This window comes from Juglans regia, chromosome 4 (assembly GCF_001411555.2).
Source record: "Juglans regia cultivar Chandler chromosome 4, Walnut 2.0, whole genome shotgun sequence".
Taxonomy (NCBI): Eukaryota; Viridiplantae; Streptophyta; class Magnoliopsida; order Fagales; family Juglandaceae; genus Juglans; species Juglans regia.
Genome location: NC_049904.1, coordinates 31,896,350 through 31,921,408, shown reverse-complemented (window position 1 = coordinate 31,921,408; position 25,059 = coordinate 31,896,350). Strand labels below are relative to the sequence as shown.

The following is a 25,059-nucleotide window of genomic DNA, read 5'->3' as shown; positions in this document are numbered from 1 at the left end:
TGTTTTTGTGACATGATATAATTTATTTTATTTGTAAAGATAAATTTATAAATTGATATTTTAAAAAATATTTTATTTTTATTATAAAATAAATATTACTTATTACATAAAATTATATTAATTCGTATATTTATTTTTAAATAATATTTTTGTATATGCAGACTACAGCACTTTTCTTTTAAAAATTCCATATGGCATTAATCTGAAATTTTGAAAAAAAAAAATTCAGGATATTTAGGTAGAAATCTGCTGAGATGTAGATGTAGAATAAATACAACCTTTTATTTTCTGAAAAAGGAAAACACTTGAATTGTTTTGGATATTTTGGGAAAACAACAGAAGAGTCCTCGTTTCTCTCGGGAGAGAGAGAGAGAGAGAGCCTCTGGGGAAAAAGAGGTTTGAACTTTGACCTTCCTTCCACCTTCTTCAGCTGTCTCTCTCACATGCCAATATTCTTCTTCCCACCCATTTCCCCTCCCATTCCCTTAAATCCTCCTCTCAAATTCCTCATCTACTTGTGGGCATTTCGCTCGTTTACATATTCATCGATATCTTTCTCTCCCTGGAATACCTCGCCCTTTTCTCAGTTATTTATTGGAAACCCAAAACTTTTCCGAGGGAAAAATTTGATCAATTCCGTCATCGAAAGATCATAATCTTGATTTTATTTGCTTTATATTCCCAGACCCGAGTCAACTAAACATTGCAAAAGAAGGAAACCCTCTGAAATCTAGCTCTTAATCCATGGGCAATTGTTGCGCGACGCCACCAGTCACTGACGATATCAAGGAGAAGAAGAACAAGCCAAACCCGTTCGCGACCAATCAAGGCGGGAGCCTCAAGCTCTCGGTATTGAAGGAACCAACCGGCCGCGAGATCGAACTCCAGTACGAGCTGGGCCGCGAGCTGGGCCGCGGAGAGTTCGGAATCACCAAACTATGCACCGACAGGGCCACCGGCGAGACCTTCGCTTGCAAAACGATATCTAAGAATAAGCTGAGGACGGCGGTGGATGTCGACGACGTGAGGAGAGAGGTTGAGATCATGAAGCAGTTACCCGGGCACCCCAACATCGTCAGCTTGAAGGACACCTATGAGGACGACACGGCGGTGCATATTGTGATGGAGCTTTGTGAGGGCGGCGAGCTCTTCGATCGGATCGTCGCGAGAGGCCATTACACGGAGCGTGCGGCGGCTGCGGTTACCAAGACTGTTGTGGAAGTTGTTCAGGTTTGTAATTTTTATTTGGAACGCTGAATTTTTGCAGAGAATTCGGTAAGACGTAGTAAATATAAATAGGAGAACATTTATTGTGGACTGACACAACAAATTCACCACTCCCGTCGAAATCCGCCGCAGCATCTTGATTCATTCGTCCCTTGTGTTATAGCTACCCGTATCTCCTAGTTTTCCTATGAGAGCAAACAATTTTATGTGGCTTTTGAAAAACATGAAACATTTTCTACTACAAAATTTTACTGACCGTACTTCTATGGTGAATTTGAATAGTTCCTTTGCTCACTTCATGCTCAATATATTTCCTCTTCAAATCCATGAAGCTCAATTATTCAACGGGGCCACTTATTTTGTCCCTTGTTGAAATTATTCTTTCACATATATAGCAGATTATCCCTACCCATCGGCTCAGACTGTTTATTATTCTTTCTGGGGATATCTTTGTTACATTTCATATAAACTACCTGTGTAAGAGCCACTGGATTTCACGACTATGTTGGTGCCACCAAGGGGCTTCTCTTTTATTCCTAGTGTTATTTGCTAGAGTCGGGAAATTTGCAGTGATCATTTTCATTTGCGTTTAAATCCCTCCCCACTTTTTCTTGGCAAAAAAGAAAAAAAGAAAAAATGGAGTTTGTGATGTGCTTTTCTTCATGTGTTTAACATACTTCATTGTATTGCAGATGTGCCACGAGCATGGTGTGATGCATAGGGATCTCAAACCTGAGAACTTTTTGTTTGCTAACATGAAGGAGACAGCACCTTTGAAGGCAATTGATTTTGGGCTCTCAGTATTCTTTAAGCCGGGTATTTTTTTTTTTCTCAGCAGCCACATTTGATTTTTTGTTCTTTGAGTTTGATCAATTGGCTGTGTCCTTTCATATGCATAAGCTGACTTGGTTATTTCTGCAGGCGAGAGATTTACTGAGATAGTTGGAAGTCCTTACTACATGGCTCCAGAGGTGCTAAAACGGAATTATGGTCCAGAAATAGATGTTTGGAGTGCTGGAGTAATCCTTTACATCCTGCTTTGTGGTTTCCCTCCTTTTTGGGCAGGTTAGTTTGTTATGAATTTTAAAAAATGAACTCATTCAATTTTGTAAAATTTTATCCCAAGCAGCCACTGGACACAGTTTTGCGTTGAATCATGCTTAATGGAGTGTAGTTGTGAGAAGTGTGTATATATACATAAACTTTGTTCTCTTTGTATGCAGAAACTGAACAAGGAGTAGCTCAGGCAATTATTAAGTCTGTTGTGAATTTTAAAAAGGATCCTTGGCCTAAAGTTTCTGATAATGCAAAAGACCTTGTGAAGAAGATGCTTAATCCCGACCCAAAGAGGCGGCTCACTGCTCAGGAAGTTCTAGGTAAAATTTTAGTTCTAATCGATAGCTAACATTGTTGATTTATGGAATTCTTGTCGCAGAGAAAATTGATTATGCATTCCCAAAATATAAAAAGGCTGTGGATTTGAAACATAACAAACTGTTGTTTTTCGCTTGTTCATCAAATGCAGATCATCCTTGGTTACAGAATGCAAAGAAAGCTCCTAATGTTTCTTTGGGTGAAACTGTGAGGGCAAGGCTCAAGCAATTTTCTCTAATGAATAAGCTCAAGAAAAGAGCTCTTAGGGTAAAAGATTTCTGCTCGAGAAAACTCTGTATGCCTGTTGATCTTGGTTATTTGTTAAGCTGAATGATTAATTTATTTTTTTTAACTTCAAATTAACAGATAATCGCTGAGCGTTTGTCAGTAGACGAAGTTGCTGGCATAAAGGAAGGATTCAAGATGATGGATACTAGCAATAACGGCAAGATTAATGTAGATGAGCTAAGAGTGGGATTGCACAAACTTGGTCATCAGATACCTGATACAGATATTCAAATTCTAATGGAAGCTGTAAGTAACATCTGCACTGAAATCTTTTCGCCCTTTTTAGGCTTAACATGAAACTTTTTTTAAGTTTGAGGTGATAAAAACTAAATGTATGTAATTGGATATTTTTGTCATATTTAAGGTGTATTTTTGGTTGAGTAACATGACTGGTGCTTCCATTTCACTGGACTCATTTTTTGGCCAAAAACCTGTTTTTATGTATACATGCATTTAAATGGTGACAATCATGGAGCCAGTGAGTCATTCTAGTGATTTGCACAACTCGGGATCTTGGGAGTAATCAGGGGCTATTCTTGCAGGGTGATGTAGATAAGGATGGATATCTAGACTATGGAGAATTCGTAGCTATCTCTGTTCACTTAAAAAAGATGGGCAACGATGATGAGCACCTTCACAAAGCCTTTGAATTGTTTGATCAAAACCAAAGCGGGTATATAGAAATTGAGGAACTACGAGATTCATTAGCTGATGAAGTTCATGAGACAAACAGTGAAGAAGTCATTAATGCCATTATGCATGATGTGGACACAGACAAGGTTGGTTTTGGATTTCTTAACTTATGCCATTATGCCATACTGTTGCATGCTTTAAATTCAACCCTAAATCCTGTTTGACAAACTTGCAGGATGGACGTATAAGTTACGAGGAGTTTGCGGCAATGATGAAGGCAGGCACAGATTGGAGGAAAGCATCAAGGCAGTATTCACGAGAGCGGTTCAACAATCTTAGTTTGAAATTGATGAAGGATGGGTCATTACAGTCAGACAGTGGGAATAGATGACCCAACAAATGACAAGATTACTCTTTTGAGAAGATGCATGTCAAAAGAACAGAAATATATTTTTCTCTCTTCTTTTTTTTTATACGTTTTCTATTTTTTCCGGGGGTTGTTAAGGAGTTCAGTTGGACATGGACTTAGGTTGTCGATCTCTTGATGGATCAGAATATATTTCTCGCTTTTGTTTTGGTGGGTGGGGGGGTTTAGGGAGTGGGGGATAAGACTGGGTGAACGATGGAGTTGTAATTTGTGGCTGTAAATATGTTAAATGTTAATTGAGATATAAACTGAAAGTAAAATTGGAGTTGTTTCATATGTTTGCCACCACTTTGCATCAACCGGAGTACTTAGGCCTAGTTTATTTTTACAATTCTTCTCAATTTATCTCATCCCATCTAATCATTATAATTTTTCTAAATTTTGTTATGAACTCACTAGGTAGAACTCACCATTGAAAATTAGCTTACAAGGGAATAGTGCCTAGAGGTTTATAAACACTATCAATCAATCAATACTTAGTCGATGTGGGATAATAACAACCACCATGCTCCGCAGTCGACGTCCACGGCGGTCCTGGCGCTCACATGGGCTAGCTGTGCGCTATATCTTTTCCTAGTTCGGGGCGAATACTGCTATGCTGACATCATCTCCCGTGCCGGACGATTGCAACCGTCGCAACATGACTTTAGACATAGGGTGTCTCTAATACCATTTGTTATGAACTCACTAGGTAGAACTCACCCTTAAAAATTAACTTACAAAGGGTACCTAGGGATTTATAAACCATCAACTAATCTCATACTTAATCGATGTGAGATTGTAACAAATTTCCACACAAAATAAAATAAGCAATTTAACTTTTTAAAATCTTAAAATAAAAATAATATTAAAAAAATATATTTTGATTTTAATTTCATCTCATCTATAAAAACAAATGAGGCGTTAAATTCCTTCTTTGTGTTAAAACATCCTCAACAATTCTGGAAAACGTTTGAGAGTATCCCCCATGAACCCATATCATACTTTCCTGTACACCAACAAAAAAATCGTAAAAAACAACCAATTAATTCATAAGAGAAAAAAAAAAAAAATTCAACAAAGAAGTTGGAAATCGCAGCCAAGTCGAAGAAATGTCGCAACCAAGCGGTTTTACTTTTGTCAGCTGATGCCGAATAATGTAGCTAAATTCCAGGATTCTTTTCCCAATTTTCTGAATACTATTTCTTATAGTCACCAGTTAACAATAGACATATGATATGATCATTGGGTCACATTTGGGCTTAGGTTGAATATAGTTTCCCACAGGTCTAAAGCCCAAATATTTTTACCCTTACAGGCCCAAAATACGTTTGCCCTACCCATATCTCGAAGTCCCTAAATCCAACTCAGAGGAATATACCAAAAAATACTTAAAACTGCGTCTCTGCTTATAACAGCAATAGATGATTCAAGGTAAGTTTGGTAACACAATTATTTTCTTATTACTTAATTACTATTTATAAATAATTCATTAATATTCATAATAAATATTCTTAAGGTCTCGTTTATTTTTACAAATAAAATAAAATAAATAAAATATTATTAAAATATATTTTTTTAATATCTAAATTGCGTATCTGTACACGTATACGTTAGTGCTGAATCACTGACAGGTTTCGCCATCAATTATTAGGGAGCCTGCCCTTTTATCACAACTCAGTGCTGGATCTTGTCAGCACTCAAATCATTAAGTTAGCATTGATTCATGAATTATATGTATGAATGTGTTTATATATGAGGGCGGCACTATATATTGCAATATTAAACTTGTACAATTATTTGAAGTAGCCATCAGGTCGCAATTTATATATATGCTGTCTTTTATTCGTGTACGTAAAATCATAAATATAAGACAGCATGATATGCCCACAGCAACTGGATTCAGAGATAGATTTGATTGGACCCACTCCAATTATTAGCTACGTGGCATGCACTTAATCGGATATTTATTATTTTTACATGATTGTTACGTACTACATTCGATCTCATGCATGTCTATATATATAGCAATCAATCTCGATTAATGATCGATCGAGTAATAATGGATCTTCCCAGGCCAGCTTATATTAATTGTCTGAATGAATTAATATATATTCTCATCATGTTAAAGATCGAAACATTAATATATGATTATTTGAAGGGATCAGTTAGGTCTGGATATTTCCATATGACTACGTACAACCTGAAAGAGATCGAAGTATTAATTAGTCTGTAAATTAAGCAGGTTTTTTTTTTTTTTTTTTTAATTTTAATTCTCTTAATTTTAATGTACGTCTAGAACGATCATGCATCATGAACCTGCAGCTTGGTCATGGATTGTGATCATGACAATCCCTCGATCAGTAGTTGGAGTGATGCATCGATCTAATCTTCATAGCTTTAAAGATGTCAGAATATATATTTGCACTGACACATACAGATTTTCATGAAATTAATGTATAAATAGTTACATATATGATCATGATCATCACTAGTCATCGATCCACTAGATATTAGTATTAAAGCTGATAATGGTTATGTACGTACGATATAAGAAGATGAAAGATGGAGATCCGAGTCATCCGATCGATCCTTTTCACAATTAAATTGATAAGAGTACAGATAAATGGTGGCCGGCAATAATTGATGGCATGAAGTCAACCCATCATGCCATGATCATGTGATCTCTTTTATTGCTGAAGCGACATGGTATAAATTAAGTTCCTTTTCATAATTAATTGGGATATTCATGGGGACATGCATGCGATATGACTCCACAATTACTCAAACCCTATGTGTTTAATTAATTAGTCTTTTTTTTTTAATTTTTTTATCAAGTTATGAGTTAGAATTAATTATCCCCATTTTTTCATCTCTCCAACATGCATATATATAATATATATAATGGTAAAATTAATTCTGATTTTGTAATGGTTGATCCTGGCCGCCTACCTTATATATATATATATATATATATATATGCTAGAAAGCTAGCTGTTAGACGTTAGATATTTAAATGTCATAGAGAGAGAGAGAGAGAGAGAGAGAGAGAGAGAGCTCTGGGTGGTCAATATATAGCTAGCTAACTAGATCGAGTCGATACGCAGGATACGTATCCATATCATGACCACACACGAGACTTTCAAATCAATAAAACACAATTTATATTAGCGGATCTACCGAAGCCATGCTCGATCCCGACCAGACAAGTGTGTAAGAATATGGTCAATTAGGGCTGCAGATAATGTAATAGTCCGCAGTACCTACTGCATGCCACAAAAAAACAAATTTAACCACGTGCAGGACCACAATCAACGACAAATTCAATAGAAAATAACGTGCTACCATACTATACTATGTCGCGTACGTGTTCGATCTCTCTAAGTCCAGCTTATATCGGCACTTCGCGCCATCTGCGCATCCAACACACGTACAACAAAAGCCACACATCTTCGTGCATGATCACTTTCTTTCTTTGTACAATTCAAAACATTTGAATTGCCGTCAATTAATAGTACATAAACAGACACAGTAGATGATCTAGATCAGTACTCTCAGTCAAATTGTACTAGATCGAAATCAAGCTTTCAACTACTTTCGTAATTCGAGTCCTAGCTACCTCTTAATTCGTACGTTGTTGTTCAAACTTTTGATATATATGAATCGGCTAAAACGATCATCGATTCAACATGTTTGTTTGTTCGTTGCTAATATCATCATGATGATGTTCTTAGATGATATTGAATTTGCTTTTACGTGCATGCATGCGTACTACTGATCTTATATATATATATATATATATATATATATATATGTTGCTGTATCAATATATTGTTTTTGTTAAAGTAATCAAAATATTCCAGCCAATTATATGTAGTGTCAAGAACCACGCCTCGCTCGTGGCCTGGGTTGAAACCGCCCATTCATGCATGACCAGTCTCTTTTTTTTGTTTTGTTTTGTTTCAGGTAAGAATTAACGAAAACGACACCTGTTTTGAGAAGATATTATTGTTAATTAATATACTTTATTATACTTCATCCTCTCTTTTTGTTTCAGTCCCCGCCAAATCATAAGATTCCATGGCCACCTTCACCGCACCGACCGGTGTCGTCTCTAAAGTCGTACTGGTGCTTTTGCTTTTGTCTGACGTTCTGGTTTTTCTTTTGTTCCATAATTAATAAGAAATTCGCAACATAATTAATAAGAAATTCGCATGAATTTGAATATTAAGATGCGTTGAATTGAGTTAAAGTTGTAAGTAGTAATATTTTATAAATTCTATTAAGATGAGTTTAATTATTTTAAATTGAAATGAATTTAACTTTTTAATTTAAATGTAAGAAGTAGTTAGGTTGGGATGAGTTTAATTTTTTTTATTAAAAATTGAAAAAATAATATATTCTATTATTAATAATTGATTTGAGCTGAATTAAGATAAGTTAGTTTAATTAAACAACCAAACATGACAGCCTTAATAGATTGCTGTCCAAAATATTATTCTTTTCAAATTAAAATATATTAATTAGAAAACCGCATTGATAATAGCAAATATCCCAAGATTACTAATTGACGAAATAAATTAATAATTAAATTCAGTAGTAATTTCTTAAATCGATTTGAAATGACTCCACCTTTTGTTTTTGGAATAATTAAGCACGATCTTAAAAATTCATGATTGAAATTTGACAACCACTTTGCAAAAAAGACACCATTAATTAAGTGTGATCAGTTATATACTATGCATAATAGACTCTTCAAGTCCATCATTATTATATTAAAATGCTAATTTTGACATTTTTATTTATTTTAATTCTAATGGTAATTTGAATATTTATTCATTATTAAAAAAATACATCTTAATTTTCTAACGTCCATATTATTTATAACGGATATAATTTTAATTTTCTTCCTCAACTCTTGGCATAAAACACATCAACTGAAGTTGTTATTCCTTCGTTTTTCTCTTCTTGCGCAGGAGTAAGATGAATTTTTCTTTATCTTTTCTCCTTACGTGGGAGGAATTCAAAAAGTATCGAGAAAAAAATTGTTTATAGTAAAAATAATATTTAGCCAGCTTAAGGGACTAATCAGATTTGGCCAGTTAATAAATCTTGGGTTAACATTACTGTTTATTTATTGAGTCTATTATTGTGAAATTTTGTTCAATCTAACTAAATTTTGGCTAAGTTGAATTCACTAGTAGTGCTCTTAAATGATAAATAATTTTTTTTTAAAAAAAGGTCTCAAATTAAGGATATCTTGAATGCAAACAAGCACATGAAAAACGTCTCAAATTAAGCTAGCTTTTAGCCTTTTACCCTGGAGGAAACGGGTAACGTGCGTTCATGGAAAAAGAACACAGCGTGCATGTCGCGCGAGGAGAAATTCGGAGGAAAGCTTCACATGAAGCGATATGCCATATATCTGTTCCAGTCAGAGATAAGTCAGACGTTTCCGGGTCCCACATGCCGTGTTTGCTTTGCTTTGCTTGGACTTATGTCCTTTCATTCACCAAGCAAGTCTCGAGATACGAACTTTATAATATGAAAAATCGCAGCAATTTTCACGAACCCGGGCTCCACCGAGCTGACTCACGACGTTACAAAGCGGAGCACGGAACGATATTCTAGCTACGCTGTTATCTATCTGACGTGGACTGCATATGTATATACAGTGGGATGTGACTGGTCCACACCGACTGCTTCCCCCCAATCTACTTATTTTTGGTGCAAAATGACGTGAGAAATGTGAGCAGACTGCACACACTTTCCAAGTAATGATCACAATAATGTTAGGTTATCATAATAAAATTGATTAATACTATTATGTTACCGCAATAATATAAGAATAATAATGGATTATATTAGAAGTGATTTGAGTCTTTAATTTAATAATTCACATAAGAGACGTTTCCATCTTACATTTGTTGGATATTAATTTTGTCCAATATTATTCATATATCAGTATTTAATAATTTAATATTATATTTATATATAATATTAAAATATTTTAATTCAATTTATAGATTGTTCCTTTCGTGACTTCAACCGTGATGTCATTTCTATTATAATATTAATTGTTAAAGATCTAACTATTGATTTAACAATCTTCTAAAAATTTTAAAATTGTAGAATATTATTTTTATTTAAACTTTTAACCCTCTTGAAAATTGTATGATCCTTCTAAAAACAAGGAACTTTCAAGGCCCCCCCGGCCGGGTTTCTAAGTAGAAGTTAGAACCATCCTGCACGGTGCACATGGGTTTGTTTAAATAAACGACAAAGAAACACAAATATCCTACCCGTATTTTTAGGTTACGTTTAGATGTTGAAGTGAGTTGAGTTGAATTGAGATAATAAAATATTGTTAGAATATTATTTATTATTATTATTATTATTTTGAGATTTGAAAAAGTTGAATTATTTATTATATTTTATATTGAGATTTGAAAAAGTTGTAATGATGAGTTGAGAGGTTTTTTGGTTCCAAACGAAGCCCAGTAATTGAAAAGATAGGACCCCCCCAATCAGGACCCTTTACTCCAGGTGTCAGGATCTGGAAAGATCGAATGCCCCAGAACATGCACGAGGTTTAACGCTCGACATTCTATATAAACCGATCTCCTCCGCTTTTACTCGTCACCTCTTGCACTCGTCGTGTCGCGACTCGTGAGCAAAACAGCGTATTTACCGGGTGCTGCTTCGGTGCTCTTCGTTCCTTCAGAGAGCATTACAAGCGATTTATCAGGTTTTCTTTCTTTTGAATTCTCTTTCTCTCTCTCTTAGAAAAAAAGCGCATTCTGAGCTTCTAAGAGGGTAGAGTTTCGACCCGGCGGCGAGGGATCTACCTGGTGAGTTTTAGAGGAGCTATTCGGTGAACTTTTTGAGTAAATTTAAATTTTGTACTTCATATCATGCTGTTTTGTGGTATTCGAGCCGTAGCGCTGCGGTGGCCGATGATTTTCGAACCATTTCGTTGAAGTTGAGGTGCGTTCGTATGAGAAATGAGATGATACTGGGAACTATTGCTGATGGTTGAGTTTCGTCGTTAGTTTTCTGCGATTATCTTTGATTTTGTTTAGGACTCTGCGTTAGTGAGCTTTCGGTTCTGTCTCTGAAGGAGTTTGAACTCCGAAGCGTTTAGGGGATGAATTAATACTCGTGCTTGCAAGGTTCTTCTAGTTATCACATAGATGTGCACTTTCTGGCGGGGCTTAGCTCGGCTTCTTCAATAAATGTTTGTTAAAGATATCCCCTTGACTAGATCCGCAGTTCTTTGCCCCCATTTTCTCGCAGATCACGTCGACCGGACGATCACAAACAACTTATATCGAATAATCCTAATTGAATAGATCAATTAATCCAACAGGGTCTAAACTCGAAGTTCTGCATAATTAGCGGAACTTGTAAATATAGTCCTTTAAAATTCTGATCGTCATCTTTGTCTCTCTCTAGAACTTCCTATCCGAAAAACGAAGACGAACTAAAGGAGACAAAAATCACAACCTTCATGTTCATTGAAAAGTATATCTTCTAATGTTTCAGGATCATTCGTTGTTTTGAGCAAAAGTTTAAAGTTGAAAGCCGAAAAAGAAAGCTGTGGTCCACCGATGCCCTGTTCAAAATCATTTTCCCTTTCTGTTTGTTAGTTGTAGCTTCAGTACGAACCTAAAAAAGAAAAAAGAAAAAAAAAACGATAGCAAAAGTGAAAAAATTTTCACCACCTACTCGCACTCTATATATTTTTTTAATTTTTATTATTTTTTTTTCAAATATTTATTATATGAATAATAATAAAAATTTAAAATAATTTTAAAAAAATAAACTAAAAAAATATTAAAAAATATTAAAAAATTAAAAAAAATATGAAGTGTGGAGTGTAGAGAAAGTTGTATAATAAAACTAAGCAAAAATATACTCCTTTTCGAAACAATAAATCTTTATAATTTTCTCACACTCTACATTTTATATATTTTTTAATTTTTATTATTTTTCTTATATTAAATATTTATTATTTGAATAATAAATAAATAATTTTAAAAAAATAAACTCAAAAAAAATTTAAAAAAAATATTAAAAAATTTAAAAAAATATAAAATGTGAAGTTTGATGGAGGTTACGTAGTAAAATTCTTTTTCGGAAATAGTAGAAAAAAGAACGGTGTATTTACTATTTAATTTAGACGAAGCAGGAATTTTTTATAATTTTATAATTTTTTTATTTTACTTAAATGGTGTAGTTTCTACGTTATAAAATATCCGAGTATACCGATAAGCTTCCGTTGGAATTACGAGCCTCCAGGTTCATACTATAATCTCCGTTCGACAATTTCTCGTCTCTTTTATTATTATTATACCTCAATGTTGCGTAAGAAAAAAATGATGATGTCGTTTAATCGTGATATTAGTTCAGCTGCTTTGTTTGATCGAGGTCGTGACATTTCTGTCTGGTTTTCTTTGGTTTTATGCTATGTTAGTAGTTTCATTCACTGATGATGCTATATATGGTGGGACTGTAGTACTTAAGGAGCTCAAAAATGACGGTCACACCGAAGATCTCCGTCAACGATGGGAACCTTGTGGTTCAGGGGAAGACCATATTAACTGGAGTACCTGATAACATTGTGCTGACTCCGGGTTCAGGTTTGGGGCTTGTCGCTGGTGCTTTCATTGGTGCCACGGCTTCCAATAGCAAAAGCCTCCATGTGTTTCCCATAGGTGTTTTAGAGTAAGTTCGTCTGCTGCTATTTGATCTGAATACTTGCAGTCAACTCCGCTAGCATATTACGATATTTAAATTCAATTCAAAATGAAATGAAATGAAATAGAACGGTTTGTTAAATACATAATATCAATTTGACATTATTTTATTTTATATTAAATTTATGCAATGCCATAATTCATTTTAACTCCCAAGTTTTTGAGCATATGCGCACTTTTTCTCATCTGGATTCTAGTTACTTAGATGAATATTGGTTAAATGTTTTCATGCTTTCTATATATTAAAATTTGAAGCATCACAAATTTCAAACTGATTTTGTGTGTGGCAGGGGTCTTCGATTCATGTGTTGTTTCCGGTTCAAGCTGTGGTGGATGACTCAAAGAATGGGGACATCTGGGAGAGATGTTCCTCTGGAGACCCAATTTATGCTTGTAGAGAGCAAAGACGGCAATGGAGATGACACCCCAACCATCTACACTGTCTTCCTCCCGCTCCTTGAAGGCCAGTTCCGTGCTGTTCTGCAAGGCAACGACAATAATGAGATAGAGATTTGCCTTGAGAGTGGTGAGTAGATCATGGCCATCAAAAAGTATCTGGTGTACCGTGTAGGCACTACACACCTTTCCCGTTATTTTTAGATATCTTCCATTATCGAGTCCCATCCCGCTGCCAATAAAGGAGACAAACCAGTCATATGTGGGGTGGAGCTGACACTAATGCATATTCTAGCTCGCTGGTATCCATCTGGCGGGGACTGCATATGTAGTGGGATGTGACTGGTCCACTCCGACTAGTCTTGGTATGTGTCTCCCACCCCCCACAAAGCAATCTTGGGTTGCCTCTTACTAATCGTATTTACTTATTTTCGGTGCAAATGACGTGAGAGATGTGAGCAGAGTAGCAGATTGCACACACTTTGCAATTAATGATCATAATAATGTTAGGTTATCATAATAAAACTGATTAATAATAGTATGTTATCGTAATAAAATAAGAATAATAATGGATTGTATTAGAAGTGATTTTCAATAGTTGAGTCTTTAATAATTGATATCAGAGACAAGTTTCGATCATAGGACTGTAATTGGATATTAATTTTGGTCAGCTTCATTCATTTATCAGTGTTCAATGATTTAACACTATACTCATACATAGTATTAAAGTATTTTAATTCAACCTCTAGATCGTTCCCTCCGTGCCTTGGACCCATGACGTGGTGCTTGCTCTGATATCAATTGTTAAATACTCAATCATTGATCCAACAGTCTTCTAAAAATCTTAAGATTTTTACATATTGATTTGATTTAAACTTTAACCCTCAGTATCATAACATTTATACGCTTAAAAACTGTATCTCGCTTTACTCTTTATTATACATGAGTGTCGATCTTAACTTAGAAAGAAATCTTATATTCAGATTGCCAACATGTCTAACCTGGAAAATTGCTTATATTCAGTCATATGTGGGGTGGAGCTGACACTAATGCAAACACAATCCGGCTGGAGAAACCACTGAATGACTCTATGATTCAAATGAACCAATTAATGGAGTTTATAGCATTTGGGGAAGAAAAAGTAGTCGAAAGAATGGAAACGACTTTTTTTTTGTGGTGTGTGATTTGGTTTTGCAGGAGATAGTGCTGTTGAGACAAGTCAAGGCCTTCACCTTGTCTACATGCATGCTGGAACTAATCCCTTTGAAGTTATCACCCAGGCTGTGAAGTGAGTCCTTTAAGTTCCCTTGACTGATTTTCTTCTCCTGCATTTAGATCGATTTCTTTCTTTTTTTCATCTTGTAAAAAATATACTGAAAGCGACTTGTTTTTCGGGTTTTCTGTTGTTAACAATATCAGAAGGATCTTGGATTAGGACTATCTTTTTTATTCCTACTTTCTAGAGAATGAATCATGACTCCTTAGTTGTTGTTCTTTAAAACAGGGCTCTAGAAAAACACATGCAAACTTTTCTTCATCGTGAGAAGAAAAAGGTAATAACACCTCTGTTTGTTTATGGTCAATTGATATAAAGCAAAACATAAAGAGTGCAGAAATTATTGAAAATAAAAGTTTGAATGAAAAGCAAGTTGATCCGTTAATTATAAGATATGTCAGGATGAATCTCTTGATAATCTTGCGCTGATTCTATGCAGTTGCCTTCTTTCCTCGACTGGTTTGGCTGGTGCACATGGGATGCTTTCTATACTGATGTCACTGCTGAGGGTGTTGAAGAAGGGCTTAAAAGGTAATTCAATGCAGAGGAGCTTTTTCTTTCCCACACTTGTTTTTGAAAGTTCAAAAATAACAATCATAGAATGTTAGTCACTGAGTTGTACTCTGGAACAATTGCAGCTTATCCAAGGGAGGGGCGCCTCCAAAATTCCTAATTATAGATGATGGTTGGCAACAGATTGAAAATAAATCCAAGGATTCTAATACTGTTGTACAAGAAGGAGCGCAGTAAGATCCGCCTCTCTCTCTCTCTCTGTCTCTCCAATGCATGCACACTTTGAGTGAAGTGGTATATAACATGATTACTTTTCTTTCTAGTTTTTTCCCAACTAGGACTCTCCATATTGGGTAATTTTTCCCTTCATTTAGTAATTTTCTTGTCAGTGTCATGTAGTATAGGAGAGCTGTGAAGCATTGAGTTGCCGTTTTATTTGTTTTGAGACTCCTTGTTTTTCAATTGGAGGTGCTATTAAGCTGGCACAAGAAAATTCATTATAAAGATTTGACAGTAATCAGTTTTACGTTGATCTCTGTTGGGCTTCTCGGGACAGCCAGTATAATTTCTACATATGAAACCCACCAACTAGAATTGTGAAGCGTAACCAAAGAACCAGAGAGTTTTAACCCAATAGGTATCTAGGGGTTCATTTTCCTGTGGCCAATGTCTTCCACTTGTGGATAGATGATAGCTTCAGCTCATGGGTGGAGATGTGGAGTGGCATGGATGAGGGCTTAGTAATCCCAATCTTTCTAAGCAGAAGCTGACAGAAGGGTCTAGCTTTGATACATGCACTGTTACGAGTCCTGAGAGGCAACTATTTTAATCAGTATGTCCTGAAAGTTCATATTCATAACTTGAGCACCCTACCTAAAGGCTGAAACTTTTTGTAGAAATTTGGCATTTGCCCGGTCTTTTTTCTGTCTGCATGTGCATAACATAGTGTAGTATAAGTTGAATCTATTGTCATTCTTATTTTGCATCCATGTTTGCTCACCCTACCTAAAGGCTGCAATTTTTTGTAGAACTTTGGCATTGGCTCAGTCTTTTTTCTGTCTGCATATGCATAACATAGTATAGTATAAGTTGGATCTATTGTCATTTTTCTTTTGCATCCATTTTTCCCTCTTGGACTTTTTGTCCTGATCAAAGCGGTTAGTTATTGATTATTGACTAATTTTTTTTATGCAGGTTTGCTAGCAGGCTGACAGGAATAAAAGAGAATACAAAATTTCAAAAGAATGGCCAGAACAATGACCAGGTCTCAGGCTTGAAGCAAGTTGTAGATGAATCCAAGCAACATCACAACGTCAAGTTAGTGATACCAGCTGATCTTCTGTTAGTATTGTTGCATATCACATATGTACCATCCCGGAAAACAGATCAGAGCTGCAAACCATTCTCCTAAATGGCCTGGCCAAAATCTACTTGCTACTACAATCTTAGATAGATTGGTTAATTTTGCAGCAGTAATTTGCTATTTTCTAAGCATCTCATTGCACATTATAGCCACTCATAAAAATATTTGATTTTCTTCCAATTAACCCCCAGTGATTGAGGAGATTTGAAAAGTTATATTGTCCCAAACTAAAATGAATAAATATAATATTATATACAACAATGTGCATTATACATCTTCCATTCCATGGCTTCTCAGTATGCTATAGCTTTAAATAATTCTAAAACTTGCGGTCATACTCTGGAGTCTGGACACTATGGGAGAAATTTATTTATTTCTATGACTGAAGTTAAAAAACCAGTAACTATTCCTACACAGGTAGTTTAGAACAGAATATCTGTCCAGGCAAGGAGGAAAAGTTAAATATTTTTGAAGTATAATATTGTTCAATCTCTGTGGTGTCTTTCATTCGAGAACTTTGAAGATGAGTGTTTTAATGGACCAAAAAGTACAGTGAGATTGGATTTGCTTTTATTCCTTTAGTAAGTAAAGAACATTCCTAGGAAATAGGGTACTTTACTCATGTCATGAGTGTAATTTCTGTTGTTTGTTTGTGCAGATATGTGTATGTCTGGCATGCTCTAGCTGGTTACTGGGGTGGAGTGAAACCAGCGGCTGCTGGTTTGGAGCACTATGAGACTGCTCTTGCGTACCCAGTGCAGTCCCCTGGTGTACTAGGCAACCAACCAGACATAGTCATGGACAGCTTGTCTGTTCATGGTTTGGGCCTGGTGCATCCGAAGAAGGTTTTCAACTTCTATAATGAGCTTCATGCATACTTGGCTTCGTGTGGAGTAGATGGAGTAAAAGTTGATGTGCAGAACATTATTGAGACTATGGGCTCTGGCCATGGTGGAAGGGTTTCTCTTACACGTAGCTACGTCCAGGCCCTAGAGGCCTCAATTGCTCGGAACTTCCCTGAGAATGGATGCATTGCTTGCATGTGTCACAACACAGATGGGATGTATAGTGCCAAGCAGACTGCTGTTGTGAGAGCTTCTGATGACTTTTACCCTCGGGACCCTGCTTCCCACACTATCCATATTTCCTCTGTTGCTTACAACTCCCTCTTCCTCGGAGAATTTATGCAACCTGACTGGGATATGTTCCATGTAAGTAAAAATAAATCATTTTCTGCCTTTAATTGCTTGTTTTTCAAGCCTGGGCCCTGATTGGTTTAAGCTGATGTTTGCAGAGTCTACACCCAGCAGCAGATTATCATGGTGCTGCTCGTGCAATTGGTGGATGCCCAATATATGTTAGGTATTGCACATGAATTTGTGGTCTATACATAAAAATAAAAAAGTGATAATTGTAATGGGAATTAATTTTGTGTTGTTTATAACATATGATCATAAGAAGTTTTTAATCCAAGGCTCTTTACTTATTTTTCATAGTGATAAGCCTGGCAATCACAACTTTGAACTTCTGAAGAAACTGGTCCTCCCTGATGGTTCAGTTCTCCGTGCTCAGCTACCTGGTAGACCCACCCGTGACTGTCTCTTTTCTGATCCAGCTAGAGATGGAACCAGGTTTGTTACTCCTTTCCGTCATCATTGCATTGAGCCAACATATAGAGATTCACCAAAAGTACTCATCTAAACATTTTTTTGGCAGCTTGCTCAAAGTATGGAACATGAACAAATGCTCTGGAGTAGTAGGTGTGTTCAACTGTCAAGGTGCAGGATGGTGCAAGATTGAAAAGAAGACTCGCATCCATGATGCATCTCCCGGTACACTCACTTGTTCTGTCCAGGTTGCTGATGTTGAACTCATGGATCAGGTTGCTGGTGCCAATTGGAACGGGGAGACAGTAGTTTATGCATATGGATCAGGTAATTTCATCTTTGAGGCAACTATTTTTGACTGGTGTCTCTGAAGAAAAATAGACTCATAGGCGCCATGGAGAGCAGGTTGATGATAGCATAACAAAACTTAAAGTCAATGGGAAAAGCAAATTGGGCTTATATATCTTTTCAAATTGGGCTCATATATCCTTTCGTTTCTGAAAAGTTCTAACCAACTCTACATCCTGAATTTTAGGAGAAGTGATTCGCTTGCCAAAAGGTGCTTCACTGCCAGTGACACTGAAAGTTCTCCAGTATGAACTGTACCACTTCTGTCCTCTTAAGGTGGGTCTTTGTGAACACCCTTTCTAGTCTTTTTTTTTTCTCAGCCTGCTTTCCCAAAAAATACTGAATTTTCCGATTCTCTGTGATGCAGGAAATCACATCCAGCATTTCATTTGCGCCAATAGGCCTGCTTGACATGTTCAACACTGGCGGTGCTCTGGAGCAGGTAGAGATCCATGTAGCTTCGGACAGGAAACCCGAGCTCTTTGTTGGTGAAGTTTCCTCAGAACTGACCACTTCCCTCGGTGAGAATCGATCTCCAACTGCAACAATTGCCCTCAAGGTCAGGGGATGTGGACGGTTCGGTGCTTACTCTTCCCAGCGTCCATTGAAGTGCACAGTGGGAAATGCTGAGACTGATTTCAACTATGATTCTGCGACCGGCTTGGTAACCTTTAGCATCCCAATGCCAGAAGAAGAGATGTACAGATGGCCTCTAGAGATCCAAGTTTAAGTAGTTCAAATGCTATGATATTTGTCAACTAGAACCATCCCACTATTAGGGAGAAGGGGATGGAGTTGGCACATGTTCTGATGGTCTGTATGTACTGCAGAGATAGGGAGTGAGGGGGAAGCCTTTGTATTGGAATAACTTGGACGAACCATATTCGTAGTCCGTTTCTCTTTTAATAAAAATGCTTATCCCAAATCTCCATTACAAGGTTGAGAGCTCTCAACAATGATTGACAGTATGAAACCTGCAGATATATAGCTAGTCATATTTTTATCTACAAGTTGTCTCATTGCATGCATTCAAGTTTGCTTTCCTAAAGGCTGAAACACTGATTCCATGGCCTGGCTCCGTCTTTCAAAACTCATGGGATCAAACTTGTAGCTACTGATACAGTTGGTACTAAACAGAAGGAACAAGGGAAAAACAACCAGACACATGTCCAGGGTTAGAGGAGTGCTCAAAGAATAAACTTTTGTGATGAACTAATTAATAATCAGTGCTTGTAAATTTCTAGTTTCTTGATGCTTATTTACACCATGTAAAATGAAAACAAAACAAAAAACTACATCACGAATAATGTTTGCAGGGGATTAGGATACACTCATAGTTAAAAAAAATGTTCTCACTCTTATTGAAAAAGTAGATAAATATAAGATCTATATAAAAAAAAATATTTTTTTAACGATGGACTTCATGCACTTTTCAAAATGTAGTGCAATTAAGCACTCCAAATTGTTTATGTCAGTGTGGATGGTGCTTATATAGAACTGATAAAAATACAAAGAGATTATATAAAAATAAATCCATAAATTGACGTGATTTTATGATATTTTTTAAATTTATTTTATAATTTTATAATTTTATAATCTGATATATCACATCAAGTCACATTAATTTATAACTTATTTTTGTATACTCCTTGCGGCTAAATGCCTCTCAGCCCAAGCAGCAGTTCTCGAATCTCAGCACAAAAATGTTCTTCACTAATCTGTGTCTCTCCACATGGGCTTTGTGGCCAGATGATCAGGAAGTCAGCCCATGGGTTGTCAATGGCTAGTTTGACCAGCGAAGATGTGTAGACTTCAATGGCCTCTTGCATGGCATTTCTACTTGCAATAGGAAATTGATTTATGTAAAATATTTTTTACAATACTTTATATAATTATATTTTAAATTAAAAATATTTTTATTTTATAATATTATTATGTAATATATTGTGTAATGTATCGTGAACATGTCATTCCTCTTTCATAAAGTGATCCAGTGGTACTATTAGCTATCCAAAATCTTGGAATTATCACCTGAAAAGGTGAGAATATTCATGTGATCAATGCATGCATGCAAGTTATAACGGCATTCGTTGGAGCTAGCAAAATTCAGAATCTGAATGCCCAATTAGATATCGTTTCATCTCAAACCGTACGTGGATCGGACATTTTTCATGTAGATCACAAGAACCTATATAAAGCGTCTCTCTCTCTAACCATTCTATTATAATAAGTAACTATCTAATTATAAATAATTATTTTTATTTTTTTTTGTTAATTTTTCTTATTTTTTCGTTAAGTCATGTTTTATCAAAAGATTTTTAAAATTTTTAAGCATTTAACGTGTAGCTCTTTTATAGAATTTAATAAATGATAATATTTTACCAAAATGCTCTTAATAGCACTGCGGTGCACACGAATTAACATATCTTTTTCATGTTCTTTTTATTCTGATAGTGTACTCATTTTTCTTTTTCTTTTTTCAATTTTTTAAAAACAAAAAATTAATAATATTTCATTATTATATAGAAAGTAAATAGATAATCCAATATAGATGCAAGTCAATACTCAACACTTTGCTGAAATTTAGATTTTTTTAATCTTATTTTTTATTTTTTTTTAATCTTGTATTTTCTTTTCTTAGATAAATAATTAAGCTACTGACTTTTTCATTTTTTTTATTTAAATCATTATGTTAGGTGTATTCCGAGATTAACACACTTGAGGCCGTTCTCTAGTCTGTGTGTGTATATATATATATATTAATTATAACACATATGTAATAAATACAAAAGCTGATCATATGATCGTGACGTGCTTCTCACTTCATTACCAAGCCATAACCATCTCATGATTCTCATCGAGATAATTCCTTGCGCTTTGGAGTATCTTTCCTCTTCCACACACAAGTTAAAGGCGAATTAATAATGGGGCAACAAAGACATGATCATCATCTTCTCCCATTTTTGTTTATCATGATGATGATGATCTCTTTCAATAATAATATTTCATGTTATAGCAGCGCTTCGCAGGTACTACTGGAAGACGATCGTCACCTACTTGGTCCTTGTGGTCCTGATCATGATCATGATCAATCTCATCATGGGTATGATTCGCAAGCATATCCTTCGTATAACTTCATGATCAGTACCATTTTGAACGACGAGTTTAAGGAGGACTTGATCGAGGAAATAACTCATGATGTCCTCATGAGTTTGAAGAGGCTTGATCATAGAGTGGATAGCATTTCTTCGTCGGTTAGAACAGTAATTAATGTGAACGATTTTATTGGAGCTCAAGGTGATGATCATGATGGTACTCATGACGACACAGAGGTACGTACTGATCTGATTAGATTTATATATAATTAAGAACCCTAAAAATACAAATAATTATTGTATATTTAATTTGCTTGAATTACGTACGTACGGTACGATGGTCTTTCCTTCAAGCTTTCTTTTTCTGATTCCTTTTATTGGACTACAACCAATCATATGTACGTGGCAGTACCGGATCACGTGATGCTCTGAGCACATGAATACACAATATAATCGGCAGGCAAGCCGTCTAATGCTAATCTAACACACTACAAAAAAAACTATTTATTTATAGTTAATTAATTTGAATGAAATAATTATTTACAGTTAAAATAAATCTATTTTAATTATAAATAATTTTTTTAATGCAATTAAATAGTCACAAAAAATTATTTTTCTTGTAATGACAAGTATTTATACATACACATAAATATATATTTCTGATCACTTTTCTTTTAAATTATAGAGTACTGTCATGTTTATCCAAAATTTGAAATTCAAATAGAATATTTTTTATAAAGTGACAAATTCATGTTAAGTGAGTTCTACAAAACTCACTTCTCAACTTACTACTATCTATAAATAACTCAATTCAGTTCAACTCAACTCAACATTCAAACGCAGCCTAATTAACTGTAAAACGAGTTGTAAAATAATCGCATATATAAATACTATTGTTATTTAAAATTAATATTTTATATAAGATTTTGTTGTTGGCATATATGCATATGCTGCATGCAAACTCTGATCCTGATCTTCCTTTTTATATATGGGAATTTTCTTTAGATATAACGTCCATGGTTCTAGCTTTTATATATATATATATATATATGTATATATATATATATATATAATTTCAGGCATTTAAGAAGGCTTGGGAGGTAGCGTGCTCATCATCATCTGAAGGAGTTGTTGTTCTGGTGGTGCCTCATAAAAAGTATGGTCTTAAGCCAATCAGATTCTCAGGTCCTTGCAAATCTGATCTTACTATGCAGGTATATATCAGACATCATAAATTAATCTATTTTTCAAAGATTTCAAGAAGTACATATCAATATCAAAAGAGTAATAATTATATATATATATATATATATATTAAAATCGTCAGATTTCTGGAACCATAGAAGCATCAGAGGATCAATCAGACTACAGCCAAGATGGCAGGCACTGGTTGCTGATTGAGAGAGTTGAAAATTTATTAGTCGAAGGTGGTGGAACCATCGATGGCAATGGGAAAATGTGGTGGCAAAACTCATGCAAAATCAATAAAACTCTGGTATGCATGCCAAGCTAGCTAGCTAGCTAGCTAGCTATATATATATATATGTATGTATGTATGTATGTATGTATGTATTAGGAACCCATGAATAATTATATTTAAGTTTTCATCATGAATTAATTCCTAAATATTCTTAATTTGCCCCAATCAAAAGTGCTGATGAAGATTCCTATTCATGTTTCATTGTATGTGGCAGCCTTGCAAGAATGCACCGACGGTATGTTTTTTTCTTCCTTTATTTATTGGGGAAATTCAGCTTTTTGATATATATATATATAGTCTTGATTCTTGAGCAGCTAGCTAGATAGCTAGCGTTACATTATTATTAATGCATGCAATTATATTGACTAATAAATATTGTTTGTTATACTGACTAATATTGCATGTGTCATATTTTAAATTATAGATCATGAGTAAACCGCTAAAATTATTTTCTTCATTGATCGATCTTCGATCTGGCAATTATGCATATTGTACGTACGTCTTCGTAATTGGCAGGCAATAACCTTCTATCAATGCACAAATTTGATTGTGAAGAACCTGAAGATCCAAAACGCCCAACAAATTCACGTTTCTTTTGAAAAATGCATGAATGTTCGAGCTTCCTATCTGATTCTAACTTCACCAGAGAAAAGCCCCAACACAGATGGAATTCATGTTACACGTACTCAAAACATCCACATATCAAGCTGTGTTATACGAACAGGTACGTGTATATATATATATATATATGACTAAATTAATTATCTAGTAATTAAATTGGAGTAATTAAAGCTAGCCATGCATTCACGTCAGTACGTACGTATATACTTATATAATTTGATTCATTGATCATCAATATTTCTTATGTTTGAGAAGGTGATGATTGTATTTCTATTGTAAGTGGATCCCGAAAGGTGCGAGCCACGAACATAGCCTGTGGACCAGGTCATGGAATCAGGTTTCAAATTCTATACTGTACATGAATAACTTGCTCCTGCATGCAGTACTTCCATGATATATATATCAATCAATTAATTATGTCCTAATATTATTTTGGTCATGATCATCATGACCATCTGATGATCAGTATCGGAAGCTTGGGCTCTGGAAATTCGGAAGCTCATGTATCAGAAATATTCGTGGATCAAGCTAAGCTTTCTGGAACCACAAATGGAGTGAGGATCAAGACATGGCAGGTCGTATATGCATGCTAGTCTTTTAATTTGTTTATAATTAATTATATAGCAAGTAATTAAATTCAAGTCCATGAATCTAATTAATTTGTCTTAACATTGATCAGGGAGGGTCAGGAAGTGCAAGCAACATCAAATTCCAGAACGTTGAAATGCATAATGTGACTAACCCAATTATAATAGACCAAAACTACTGTGACCAAGACCAAGCATGCGAAGAACAGGTAAAGATCAGTCTTTGTCCCACAAGTCCACATCATGTGTACATATATATATATATATATATATATATATGTATATATACAGCTAGCAACAAGAAATATATATCTAACATACATACATATATATATATATATATATATTCATGATTTCTCGATCTGTAATTGACAAAATATCTGCTTGCATGAATTGATTTAATTATGGCATGCATGCAGCACTCAGCTGTTCAAGTAGAAAATGTGATTTATGAGAACATTCAGGGGACAAGCGCTTCTGATGTGGCCATTAAATTCGATTGCAGCAAGAGCTTTCCATGTCGAGGGGTTTTGTTGCGAAATATTAACTTGGAAGGTGGTGGAGGGAAAATAGCAAAAGCTCTCTGCCGTAACGTGAAATTGGCTGACAAAGGAATTGTATCCCCACGGTGCCCTCAAGAAGGCAGCCTGCATTATTGTACAAATTAATTTATTTTATGAATAATGCTATATGCAGTTGTGGAGTACGCAAGTAATGTGCAATCGCTTTGAAAAATAGTGAGATATACTATTTTCACTTTTTTTAAAATGATTGTACGGTGCTTGTGTACTTACGATTGTAACTATTATTTCTCTTAAGAGTTAATATAGAATAAACAAAAATAAGTGTAGGGATTTAAATACATGGTACTAGGGAACCACCTTTTAGATCCTTCTACTTTCTAGATCTAAAAAGTTTATAACATAATCTCCCAATTAATTAATTCGATCTCTCTAATTTTCTCTTGTCCTTTGATTCATCTTTTTTATCGTTTATTATCGTCATTCAAGTACGTTAGCAAAGGAGAATTACAACTCCGACAAATGCTTGCGTTGTTGGCCAAAATCTGTTCATAAAATGCTGAAA

The 25,059-nt window shown here is 35.1% G+C and overlaps 3 protein-coding genes across 10 annotated transcripts; all 3 read left to right on the top strand.

Annotated features, from left to right (window-relative positions):
• Window positions 1-322: 322 nt before the first annotated feature.
• Window positions 323-4,203, top strand: LOC109022204 (calcium-dependent protein kinase 7-like). The gene is made up of 8 exons (XM_019005029.2): window positions 323-1,230; window positions 1,920-2,043; window positions 2,149-2,292; window positions 2,451-2,603; window positions 2,753-2,868; window positions 2,968-3,135; window positions 3,432-3,668; window positions 3,758-4,203. The coding sequence occupies exons 1-8, from the start codon at window positions 745-747 to the stop codon at window positions 3,911-3,913; spliced, it is 1,584 nt and encodes a 527-aa protein (XP_018860574.2). The 5' UTR covers window positions 323-744; the 3' UTR covers window positions 3,914-4,203.
• A 6,366-nt stretch (window positions 4,204-10,569) lies between these two features.
• On the top strand, window positions 10,570-19,127 carry LOC109022202 (probable galactinol--sucrose galactosyltransferase 2). 4 transcript variants are annotated; one of them, XM_035689825.1, is made up of 14 exons: window positions 10,570-10,779; window positions 12,447-12,655; window positions 12,978-13,213; window positions 14,281-14,371; window positions 14,588-14,636; window positions 14,799-14,890; window positions 14,998-15,105; window positions 16,067-16,189; window positions 16,894-17,446; window positions 17,530-17,597; window positions 17,732-17,866; window positions 17,952-18,169; window positions 18,378-18,466; window positions 18,558-19,127. In XM_035689825.1, the coding sequence occupies exons 2-14, from the start codon at window positions 12,465-12,467 to the stop codon at window positions 18,918-18,920; spliced, it is 2,316 nt and encodes a 771-aa protein (XP_035545718.1). In that variant the 5' UTR covers window positions 10,570-10,779; window positions 12,447-12,464; the 3' UTR covers window positions 18,921-19,127. The 4 variants fall into 4 exon arrangements, with proteins under 4 accessions (XP_035545718.1, XP_035545721.1, XP_035545719.1 ...); XM_035689828.1 differs by having other exon boundaries at window positions 10,570-10,676; window positions 18,558-19,124; XM_035689826.1 differs by having other exon boundaries at window positions 10,575-10,779; window positions 12,435-12,655; window positions 18,558-19,115.
• Window positions 19,128-21,147: 2,020 nt separating this feature from the next.
• On the top strand, window positions 21,148-24,843 carry LOC109020835 (polygalacturonase-like). 5 transcript variants are annotated; one of them, XM_019003364.2, is made up of 9 exons: window positions 21,148-21,522; window positions 22,365-22,499; window positions 22,613-22,780; window positions 22,980-23,000; window positions 23,282-23,489; window positions 23,642-23,723; window positions 23,853-23,961; window positions 24,066-24,182; window positions 24,438-24,843. In XM_019003364.2, exons 1-9 carry the CDS (start codon window positions 21,163-21,165, stop codon window positions 24,639-24,641), a joined length of 1,404 nt encoding a protein of 467 aa, XP_018858909.2. In that variant the 5' UTR covers window positions 21,148-21,162; the 3' UTR covers window positions 24,642-24,843. The 5 variants fall into 5 exon arrangements, with proteins under 5 accessions (XP_018858909.2, XP_018858908.2, XP_018858907.2 ...); XM_019003363.2 differs by having other exon boundaries at window positions 23,321-23,489; window positions 24,393-24,841; XM_019003362.2 differs by having other exon boundaries at window positions 24,393-24,840.
• The last annotated feature ends 216 nt before the right edge of the window (window positions 24,844-25,059 follow it).